At 42.4% G+C, this 12,406-nt stretch overlaps 1 protein-coding gene across 1 annotated transcript in view; it reads right to left on the bottom strand.

The window, feature by feature from the left end:
• The window catches only part of DNHD1 (dynein heavy chain domain 1), a 68,462-nt gene that overhangs the window by 20,895 nt on the left and 35,161 nt on the right, over positions 1–12,406 (bottom strand). Inside the window, 2 exon segments of the mRNA XM_070944168.1 lie at positions 8,871–8,973; positions 11,647–11,851. Coding sequence (XP_070800269.1) covers positions 8,871–8,973; positions 11,647–11,851 — 308 coding nt within the window.

Genomic DNA, 12,406 nt, shown 5'->3' with positions numbered 1-12,406 from the left:
GAAGGCAACAGGGGGGGGATCCCCCACACACAAACATGAAACGCAACTTCCCCCTGCTCAACAGCTACAAACTCAGAAAAAAGAATTTGATGTGGGAGATTTAAAAGAATTTATTTCTAAAACTTTGGATGATAAATTTCAAAAATCTCAACAGGAGATAGATGATAAACTTCAAAAATCACATCAGGGGATAGATGATAAACTTCAAAAATCACATCAGGAATTTATGCAGGAAATTAATGAAGTTAAAGATATGGTGAAACAGAACCAAAACAAGGTGACCAAAAAAATATCAGAAGTGGCATCTGGCCTGGCAGAATTTATTGGGAAAGTTGATTTTAAAGTTGAAGAACTTAAATCAGAAGTTAATGTTAAGATGAAAGACAATGATTATAAAATTGCTGATGTTGACAATAAAATGCAGAGAGTTGAAAACGAGATTGTTATGATACAATTCAGGGCAATGGAGTTCGCTATACGGCTTCGGGGAATTCGAGAGGAGGAAAGACAAGATTTGAGACAAGTTTGTTCTGAGGCCCTGGCCAAGATTCTACAAGTTAACCCTGATGTGGTTTTTCACAAAATAGACAAAATTTACAGAGTGAACTCTTGGGTGGCCAGACAAAGACAATTACCTAGAGATGTGGTCATATATTTTACAGATAGAGAAATAAGAAATGATATCCTGCAAAAATCCTTTTACACTTCTGTACAAGTGGGGGGCTCACGAATTGGAATTTATAAAGAATTGCCTCCTAAAATGCTGAAAGCTAGAAAAGAATTTGGCTTTCTTGTCAAGGAATTGCAAAATTTACAGATACCTTTCCGGTGGGACGCACCAGTTGGTATAATTTTCAGATACAAGGGAGAAAGATGCCGTTTGAATACCGTGGAGAAGGCACAACACTTTTATACTACTATTCTTAAGGAAAGAACACCATCTCCACATACATCTACAGTTTTGGAGATTAAAGAGAGTGAAGAGAAGCAACCTCAACGAGAATTGCAAGAACAGTCCAAGCAGGAATTAGAGGAAGTGCAAGGTGCAGAAGGAGGTTTTCTGGATGAGCCCTTGCTGGAATCTTCTCCAATTTTGGACTCGGTTCGGATGATTGAAGTTAAGGATCAACGTATAACTAGAGCTCAATCTAAGTTACTTAAACAAAAGCAACAACAACAACAGGAAAGACAAGACAAGGAGGCAGTTAAGAGTACTGCACAAGAGATTGGAGCTATGGGAGGAGCGAGATCGAAGCTTTCGGATGATCTTCAAGTATTTTGCTCTTTGCTCCAGAAAGAGGCTGATGACCTTTAAGTGTTTATCTTGGAATGTTAATGGGTTGAATTCAGCACAGAAAAGGAAGAAATTATTTACATATTTGAAACAATTTAATAATGATATAATTTGTTTACAAGAAACGCATATCACAACTCAAGATCAAAAATATTTGATAAACTCCAAACTAGGAACACATTTTATATCTTCAACTTCGCAAAAAAAGAATGGTGTGGTTATCTATGTAAATAAAAAGTTAACAGCTAAAGTTATAGAAACAGATGAAGATGGTAGGTTTGTAGCAATTGAATTGCTTACGGCAAATGGCCAAATTCTTTTGATTGGAATTTATGCTCCCAATCAACAACAGGACTATTTCTACAAGATGTTACATACCAAAATATTGCAATGGGATTACAGATCTATTTTAATTATGGGAGACTGGAATGGAGTAATTGATTCTAAATTAGATAAAAAGAGTTTGGCAAAGTCTAGGATCAGATTACCACAGACCTTTTTTGACATGAAAGAAGATATGGAACTAAAAGATGTTTGGAGAATACATAACTCAAAAGAATTGGACTACACTTTTTTTTCTGACAGACACAGATCCTTCTCTAGGATTGACTTCATTTTGTTGACAGATGACTTACTTGTTAAGACAAAAAGAACAAAGATTTTTCCAAGAACTCTGACTGACCATAGCCCAGTATGGATAGAAATCGAGATGGATAAGGTTGAGAGACGTTCTTGGAGATTAAATGAGAATTTGTTTAGATATGAAAAAAATACAACAGAACTTAAAAAGCATTTGAAAGAATTTTTTGAAATAAATTTGAATAAAGGTACCCCAATTGAAATTGTGTGGGACGCAAGTAAAGCTTATATGAGAGGGGTACTTATTTACATGAATTCCAAACATAGACTGTTCCGACAAAAGAAAAGATCTGATTTGGAAATAGAAATAAAGAATAAAGAACAGTTACTTATTAAAAATCCAACAGATGAAAGAATACGCAGTGCTATAAAACTGTTGAAAGACCAATTTCAAATGCTCATGGCGGAACAAGTTGCAACAAACTTACAATATGCGAAGCATAACACATTTTGTAACGCTAATAAACCGGGCAGATGGTTGGCTTACACATTGAGGAAAAAACAAAGTATACGGACTATTGATAGTATTGATATTGGAGGGAAAGAAATTTTTCAACAAAAATTAATTAAAGAAGCTTTTGTGGACTATTATACTAAATTATATGCTAAAGAGGAGGTGCAGAATGGACTTATAGAAAAATATTTAAACGATAAAAGAGTTACAAAAATTACTGATCAACAAAAAGAAAGAATGAATTATCCTATAACAGAGGAGGAGATAATAGTAGCAATTAAACAGTTAAAAACAGCCAAAGCTCCTGGCACGGATGGTTTGACTGCAGTGTATTACAAAACTTTGCAAGCTGAAATGGTGGAACAACTTAGAGATTTATTTTGCAATATTCAGCAAGGGGGTAAAATACCCCCATTGTGGACAACAGCTCATATATCTTTGATACCAAAAGAACAAATTGGTCCTAAAAAACCAGAGAACTATAAACCAATATCTCTTTTGAATACAGATTATAAAATCTTTGCGAAAGTACTAGCCAACAGGTTGATGCCAGTAATTCAAAAGGTGATTCATGATGATCAAGCGGGATTTATCGAGGGCAGATACATGAAGGACAATGTAAGGCAAGTAATAGATTTATTGGAATATCTTGAGAAGAATAAACAGATTCCTGCAGTGCTGGTCTTCTTGGATGCAGAGAAGGCCTTTGATAGAATGGATTGGAATTTTCTACTAAAGACTTTAAAAAAGATGGACTTTGGGGATCAATTTATACAGGCGATTTCAGCAATTTATCAAGAGCAAAAGGCACAGATCATTATCAATGGAAGTCTGACAACAGAGTTTAAAATTGAAAAAGGAACAAGACAGGGATGTCCGTTGTCCCCACTTTTATTTATTTTAACACTAGAAGTCTTGTTAAATACAATAAGGGGCTCTAATATCTTGAAAGGTATAAAGATTAGGCAAGAGGATTACAGAATAAAGGCATTTGCAGATGATCTGGTTGTTACCCTATCACAACCAATGGAATCAATAATCCTGATGAAGGACATTATACAAGACTATGGTAAAGTTTCAGGTTTTAGACTGAACCCAAAAAAGACTAAAATGATAGTTAAAAACATGACACAAGATCGTAAACATGAGCTTGAAAGGAGGGCAGGTTTTGAGACTGTACCTAAGGTAAAATATCTAGGAGTTCAGGTTGCAGAATTAAACATGAAATTGTTTCAAAATAACTATGAGGTGTTGTGGCGAGAGGTGCAGAAAGACATGGAGACTTGGAAAAAACTGCAGCTGTCTCTACTTGGAAGAATAGCAGCAGTTAAGATGAACATTTTGCCAAGATTTCTTTTTTTGTTTCAAATGATTCCGGTGCTTAAAAGTGATAAACAATTGAAAGTTTGGCAATCTGGAGTAAATAAGTTTGTCTGGAACGAGAAGAAGCCGAGAGTGAAATTGAAAATTATGCAAGATGTTCCAGAAAGAGGAGGTCTTAAACTTCCAAACCTACAGCTATATTATGATGCAGCAGCTTTAACTTTTAACAAGTGATTGGTTTGGAAGGAAAAAGACTGGAATATTGAATGCAGAAAGTTTTGATCTTGAATTTGGATGGCATGCTTACTTATTCTACGACGACAAAGTAGATAAAGTATTTAAAAGTCATATACTTAGAGATTCTTTGATGAGAGTTTGGAAGAAGCACCGACTCAAATGGGATTATAAAATACCGCTATGGCTGGATCTTGGTCATACTTTGTGGAATACAAATATAATGTCACTCGGGGGGTTTTTATATAAAGAGGTTCTTTTTACAGATGCGGGCAGATGGCAGCTGAAGACATTGCAGACACTGTTGGATGAAGGGATTAATTTAACTTGGTTACAATATAATCAATTACAACTGAGATGGAAAGAGGACCAAAAAACTGGTATTATGTTGCATGAGGAAGAATTGGTTAGACATATAAGAGAGAAAGGTCCAATGCATATCAAAAGGCTTTATAATGTTTTGCTAGAAAGAGATTCAGAAACTGAATTAGTTAAAGACTAAGTGGGCACAGAATTTTGAAGAACCAGTGATGTTGGAAACATGGGAAAAAATTTGGGTTCAGAATGTTAAATTTACACAGTCGCAGAACCTGAGGGAAAATTTCTACAAAATGTTTTATAGATGGCATTTAGATCCCAAAAAGTTGTCATGTATGTACCCTAATGTTCAGCCAAAATGTTGGAGATGTGAATGTTTGGATGCTACGTATTATCATGTTTGGTGGACCTGTAGGAAAGTTAAGGCTTTTTGGATAAAAATTTGGTGGGTCATGCAGAATGTTTTGAAGAAAAAAATTCAATTTTCTCCACAACTGTTTTTATTGGGTATAGTTAAGGGTTTTACATTGGGTGAAACAAAATTGATATTGTATATGATAACAGCAGCAAGACTGTTGATAGGTAAATACTGGAAGAATGAAGCTTTGCCCACTATTGAGGAATGGACTTTGAAGATGGCCAGTTTTGCAGAGATGGCGAAGATTTCAGCATATTTAAAAGATTGTTCACAAGAGACTTACGAATGGGAATGGAAAAGGTGGATAGAATATGTTCAGAACAAATATCAAACTAGAAAGTATCAAATAGCTTTTATTTGAAAATAATGTATTGGATATATTTTAATGTAATGAGGTAAAGAGAAAAACTATACAGGGGAGGGAGGGGTTTAAGTTTATATATAAGTGTTATACTAAGGGTTTTTTATGAGTATGAGTATATTATAGGGAAGTCTGGGGGTTGGGGAGGGTTAGGGGGGGTTAGGGAGGTTGGGAAGTTTGGGGGGGGAGGTGGGGGGGGAAAAGGGGTGAAAATGTAATTGTAAAACTTTTGCAATAAAAAAAAAAAATTCTTGCCTTCCAAATTGTATTGAGACGATATCGTTCTCCTGAATAATTCACCACTAATCCTGCTGGAACCTCCCATCTATACTGTATCTGACGATTTCTCAATTCATCCACTAGAAATGCATAGTCTTTTTTAGCTCTCAACATTTTAGGGGGAATTTCCTTGAATACTGCAACCTCCTGTCCTGCCACTTGTAGTTTGTTTTTGTAAGAAGCTTGTAAGATCCCATTTCTTATCTTCCTGGTAACAAAGTAGATCACAATATCTCTTGGTAGTTGTCTTTGCCTGGCAATCCATGAATTAAAATGATAAATTTTATCAATTTGCCAGTCACACTCTGCTTTGGACTCTCCAGTTAACTGTGCAAGAGCTTCTGCAAAAATCTCTTTCAAATTTTCCTGATTATTTTCTTTTAAGCCTCTTACCCTCAAAGCAAATTCCATCGCCCTATATTGTGTCATTATAAGTTCTGCCTCTGTCTTGTCGATCTTGATTTGAGCTTCATCCACTTTAACCTCCAAATTCACATTAGATTGATTAATTTCTTCAACGATGTAACATGACCCAGCAAACCCTGAAATGCTTCCACAATGTCTTATTTCTTGATTACGGGTTTGGATTAGGTCCTTAATTGTTGCCATTTCCTCAGAGACATCTTTAAATGCAGATGTGATTTTTTCTTGTAATTTTTTTTTTTTAATTTGATTTATATGCCGCCCTTCTCCGGAGACTCAGGGCGGCTTACAATGTGCTCAGCAATAGCCTTCATCCTTTTGTATATTTATACAAAGTCAGCTTATTGCCTCCACAACTGGGTCCTCAATTTACCTACCTTAGAAAGGATGGAAGGCTGAGTCAACCTTGAGCCTTGGCGAGATTCGAACCCTGCAGTAATTGCAGGCAGCTGGTCTTAATAACCAGCTTAATAACAGGGTGCCTTAAACCCTAACAAGCCTAATTCAGAGGCTTGTACCTTTAAGGCACCTTGGAGAGCCTCCAGTGTCAATACTTGTGTTTGCATTTGTGCTTGTACTTGTGTATCCACTGGGGCCAGCAAGGATTGCAATTTAGGAGTTTAAGCAGGAGAACTTCCAACACTTTTTGGAATGCCTGTTTTTGTCTGCTTTGAAGCCCTTCCCAAATTGTAATTTTCAACAACCAGCCCACTAAGTCAGTAAATATTTTAATCTTGATCTTTAACCAATAATATGGCTTATTAGTAAGTCAATACTTTATTCTTTTAGTCCCAGAGTCTTAATTCTTTAAAACAATGTCCATTAGAGTTAAACGGGGCTGACAGCTTTAACAAGTTAACAAGCACTTTCTTCTTTAACTTTCACTTTCCACACCCTTAACAAGCCAGCGCCATTTTCTTTCAACTTTTTCCTGTTCTCATCAGACCCAGAAAGAAACAATATTCAGCTGGAGTTAAAATTTGTTACTTGCAGTTATAATGTCTCCTGTCTTTGCTCTGCCTGCTTTTAATCCAAATGTTGTTAAAAAGTTGCTTGCAGGGATGGTCGCGGCGTCTTGTTCTGCATGAAGCAGACACATCCCGGATTCGGAGCTCTACCAGGTTCCTGGGGAACTCTCACCCTTCAAGCTCCAGGATTGTTCCTGGAGCTCTTGGGGAGCTCTACCCACACCCGGCTGCTCTCTTTCCCCTCTTTTCCCAAGGGGAAAGTTTCCAAGCCGCTAGACAGCTGATTTTCGCTGTTCTAGTGGCTTAATGAAGTCTCGGGGCTATCGCTCCCAAAGGAGCGACCGCTGACGCCTGCGGAGCCACCGGAAGTCCAGAGAGCTGTATTTCTATGCTGGGAAAGGTGGGGTGCGGGCAAAGAATACACGGACAATACGATGCTCTTGCTTGCTGTCGACTCCTTGAGCACTTCTTAGTCCGTCCTGCTTGCCTCTTGGGAGCGGAATCTGCCAGGTTTCCCAAAGGGGGGGGGCTCTGGAGCTACTTGGGCACTTGCCTCCCGAGGTAAGCCTCCATTGTGTGTCCTGGGGTGCCACAATAAAAACATAGACCAAGGTCGCTCCTCTGGTTCTCTGCGGGGATCTCATGTCTCCCATTTGCCTTGATTTTGGGGGGGCTGGAGGAAGCCATTGGAAAGTGGGGAAGGAGCAAAGAGAGACTGTAAAACCACTTTCCTTTATTATTTCCTCGACTCTTCCAGTTGCAACATTGGAACAGCCTCCCGAATTCCTGCTGTACTTTGTCCTCCCAGTTTATCTTGAGTTCATCAGCAAGTCCTTCCTGAAACTGGCCAATTAGAGCAAGATCATCCGGGTCCACTTCTTTGGCATATGATTATCGGCTATAAATTCATGACTTTGGAGATTTCAGTGCTTCAATTTGCAAATCTCTTGATTTATTGTGCCTATGCTTTCTAAATCATCAAAAGCAGCTTTACTTCTTTGCACGGATTCTTTATTTATCCAACAAGTGATCACTGCCCAAGGGGGAGGCACAGCCCCTTTGGTAGCTGTTTCTTACAGAAGACCAAGAATAAATTCAACCTTGGGGCAATTGTAAGAAACCCTGCTGGCTTATCCACCATAAACAATCCACACTGGGTTGTGAGGGGAAGAAACTGACCCCTCTCCCTCCTCCTCCAAAAAAAGCCCTTCTACTCTGCTAGGCTTTCTACAAGAATGAAGCAACATTGATTGGGCGAAAGGCTTGAAGTGAAACCGCCTCCCCTCTCTCTCTTGGGACCTTGCAGAAAAAGGTGGGGCTCCCTGAGGGGCTTCTCAGCCAATCCATAGTCTCCTGGGCATCACACAGAGCTTGTTAGCTGCCTTAAGCAAAGGTGGCCTGACTCTGCTTCCTGGATGGCCTTTGGTGGTGGGTCTTGAATGGGCAGAAACTGCTGAACACCCAGGGGCCTTCCTTCCGCCAAGGGTCCAGTCTGTAAACCCAGCTGGTGGCTCTGTTTCATGCTGGGAAAGCTTGGCAATAAAAAGCCTCCGGAGCCCTGCTTTGGCTTCCAGAAATCCCTCGAGATAACAGACTTCCTTCCTGGTGGGAGGTGGGTGATATTTGAGGCTGAAGGTCTGGAAGAGGGAGAAGCTCTGCCTTCTGGAATTAACCCTTTCCTATTGACCCCCTCTTTGGTAACTGAGAAATGCCTTAAAAAGTTAATCATTGAATGGGAAGTCGGAATGAAGAAATCAATGACACACATCTTGTCACTTTCTGTGGTTTGTGTGCTCACAAAGGACTAGATCCTAGCTGATCTAGCATTGCATATGTATACATTTCATTGCTTTCTTCCCACCCAGAATCAGAATAAAACTCTCCTCCCCCCACCCACCCAATATGCTTAATTTAGCTGCGTTTATTCTCTTCCAGCTTTCTCCACTGTATTTGTTGGTCTGGATATCATCCCATGCAGACTGTATCAGTGAAGGGAGTCTCCTAGCGAAGGAAACTCTTTGAAGAAATCATCTGGTCAAGAAATCAATTACCAGACAGACAAGCCTTCCTTGCCGGAGCCTCTCTAGGACCTGCTTGGAGTCTCATCTGTGCTCTAAATTTTAAGCTATTTCTTAGCAAGTTATCGTTTCAAAACTTGCCTGTTTAATCTTGACCAGTTTCTGCTGCAGGACCCGAACATCCCGCGTATGTTCTTGCTGCTTCTTGCTCACTTCACTCATCTTCTGCAACGCCAGCTTCATCCTGCAGGGACAAAAGGCCTTTCACTCCACGGTCTGCCCCAGCCCCCTTAGGAGTCCGACTGCACTCCAGTGAGCTGATGGGGGGGGGGTGTTACTGACAAGTTGCAGAAAAACAGCCACCCTCAAAACACGCTCGGACCGATGCTGGCCAAAGACACAGAGTGGGTTACATGGGCCAGCTGACTCTGCACCTGGGGAACGACGGCAGCTTCAGACGCCTCCCACCCTTTTGGGTACTGCAGGCCCAGAATAGGTTCCTGCTGGTTATTGGGGGAGGTTTTCCAGGCCGCTTTCCGATGAAACCCTTCACTTTGCTCTGAGATGGGGGTCTTGTAAGTGGGGCGTTAATGGAGACGATGGACAGGATATGGTGGTTTCCCCTGGGACTCCCTGAGCCTGAGACCCTCATGATAAGGCCTGAATCACTGCATTGTATGGCACAGCACAGAGTCTGGCTTTGAAAAATTAATACATGAAATGCCAAGTCAACTTTGGTTTGATAGAGGAAAAGCAAATAAAGGTTTAAAATGATGTATGGGGAGCAGTGAAAAAGGCATTGCAAAAAGCGGCGAAAGCCTATAAGTTACAAGCCAACAAGAAACGGGCAACAACGAAACCCTTAGTTTGGGGACCTTGTGTATCTCTCCACAAAGTACATCAAACTGAGGGTATCATGCAAAAAGCTGGGCCTGAAGTACCTAGGCCCATTCCCTATCATCCGGGTGATTAACCCTGTGACTGTGGAACTGAAGCTCCCGTCCTTACTAGGCCGGGTGCCTCCTGTGTTCCACAGCAGCTTACTGAAACCCATAGAGGCCACCAGGATAAGACCCCTACCAAAACCCCCTGGGCCTGTGGGAGCAGACCACTACGAAATAGACAGGGTCCTAGACTCCCGATTACATAGGGGAAAGCCAGTATTTAGTCAGATGGAAGGGATACCCCACCACCGAAGCATCCTGGGTTCCACCAACAGCATCCAGGCAAAACGGAGTGGGGGGGGGATTGGTCACACATCATACTGCAGCTGCTAACACCTCTATGTTATGTCTTCCAGGTGGCCCTGGTAGAGGGGAGCCACCTGTCGAGCCCAGTCCATGGGCTCGCCACACCTGGGGGGTACAACGCGGTGAGGGCAGCAGCGGTCGGGGTGACAGGAGCAGTGGCGGATGAAGCGGCGGTAGGTGCAGCATTCCAACATCCATGAGCATGCTGCAAACGAGCCTGGACCGTGATGGATGCCTCCTGCGCCTCACAGCTGATTCCCTATGGCCACCGAGCCACCGCCTCACAGCTGATGCAGCCAGAGGAAATTTGGGCGACTCCTCACAACCGGGGCTCTTTTGAACAATGCCGGCTCAGAGCGCTGCTGGGGAAGGCTGCAGGATCATTTGGACTGGCCAGATCCTGGCCTACAGAGGAACAAAGCCAAATGTTGGCCGCTGGGGGTGTGTGGCCACTAGGTGATTGGGGGGTGGGGCACACAGGTGATAAGCAACACTGGAAGGCAGATGCTCCCAGCGCTGACTTTACATGGACTTTTTAGATGCTGGCTCACCACGTTCTGAGGCTGGGCCTGTTAATAGGTTTTAAACTCACAGTTTTGCTACAGTTGCGGATAACTTATGTTTGCCTTGTTTTTTCTCCTGACAGGCCTGCCCTGATAGGCTGAGAGAATAATTGAGGAAAAAAGTAAGTTGATGAACTGGGATGCTTTGAGAGAATGTCTGCTAAAGGTGGAGAAATAGATGAAGGAATTTTATGGCAGGCAAATGGAAGACAGATTGGAAGCATGTCATCGGTTATAAGAACAAATGTGTCAGGTCTGCTTGGCGTCTTGCTGGCATCCTACCATTGAAGGCTAGGAGGGAGAAAGGGGACACCAGAGTGGGGAGGAAGGAATAAATGGGCAATAAACATGTATGTGATGGGAAACAGGGTTGCTAAGCGGTCTGAGACAGGGAGGATGGGGAAAGACAACTTGAAGAAGAGCAGGAGAGCTCGGAACCGGTTTGTGCTAGCACCCAAGGCCACGGACCCTGAGAAAGAATGTGGGTTACCCCAAACATTTCAGCATTCTCAAAACACCCAGGCAGACTCTTATTGGCTGAAGATGGACTTGTCATGGAGGGAGGGCTGGGATGAGGGAAAATCTTTTGTATCTTTGAGTGTGGGAAATTCAGTTCTAGCCTGACTCTATTGCCACCAGCATCTTTTAGTAAAACCTACCACTTCAACTCACCCCTGGAGTGGACGGTCTTTCTTTCCTAAGAGATCGGACTGGGACAGGTCCGACAGAATGTTTGCTAAAAGATGTGAAAGTGAAACCTATATAAGGATATATGCTTTTATCCATTTTGCCAGAAAAACTTAAAAGTTGAAAAGAGATGACAGGGATTGGTAGACGGAGAAGAAAGGATTGGAAAGGTATGAAGGGAGGGGCTGTGCATGTTTAATTCAACGTCTCTTTCTTTCATCTTTCGCCTCCAATTTCCTGTTTTGCACTCCTTTTCTGCGCTTCAGGCACTGCAAGGCTAACTCTAAATGGCAACAAATAGGCATGGATGGACATGTTTTAAAAACGGAGCAGCACAACCCGAACTCCTAAACTTATTTTAGATAATCTTGTGACAGGGTTTGGGAAAGCATTGCAGTTGAGAGAAGGCAGACTCACCGTTCAGCTCTCCTGTTGACTTGTTCCTGCAGGCTGTCCAACAGGTAGATGTAGGAATCCAGGAAATCCAGAAAGCTTTTGGGGCTGATGATGGGCAGGCTGTTGGCCAGGGAGAAGGCGTAGTCGGCTGCCGAGGAGTGGATCTGGGATGCAGCCACGGATGTGTTGTGCAGCAGGTCCTTCTGGGCATGCAAAGACAGGGGCTCTGGCAGGCAACACAGGAGAACACCTGAGTTCAGAGAGCTTGAAAACGTGTGATAAAAGGGGAAGGACCCCCTCTACATCTGAAGCCTCTCCCCTTGCTGGGAGTATGCTAAGAGGCCTCGAGGTTGGGGAGCACAGAGACCGAGACCACGAGCATCTCTGGAACTTAATTGAGGGGAAAAGCAGTGCTGGGGAAATAGACTGCTGTGGGCTTTCCTGGCCAGTATCTGGTGGGCCGGGTTGGGCTTCAAGCTGTAGCAGTCGTGGTCCCAAAGCTTTGCTGGCAGCTAAGGCTGCCCTTCAGAGACAAGAAGGTCAGCACAGGTGTGTGAGCAGACCACCAGTCTGTGGAGAGACCAGCCAGGGTTGCCAGCGAAAGATCAAGACTTCTGCTCTCTGGAGCACGATCCCTAAACCCTGAAGCCTAACACTGCTCTTGCTTGGGGCAAGAACTCTGAGTGCAAAGTAAGGAAATGAGAGGAGAAAGAGCAGCATTCTGAGCATATGCCCTGAAGCCAGAGGGTGGGGCTGAAGGCAAAGAAAGTAAAGCTTCCTC

The sequence above is a fragment of the Pituophis catenifer genome, unplaced genomic scaffold (assembly GCF_029215685.1).
Source record: "Pituophis catenifer annectens isolate HBS135680 unplaced genomic scaffold, rPitCat1.0.hap2 SCAF_4, whole genome shotgun sequence".
Taxonomy (NCBI): domain Eukaryota; kingdom Metazoa; phylum Chordata; class Lepidosauria; order Squamata; family Colubridae; genus Pituophis; species Pituophis catenifer.
The sequence above is the reverse complement of the archived record's forward strand: the minus strand, read 5'-3'. Positions and strand labels throughout refer to the sequence as shown.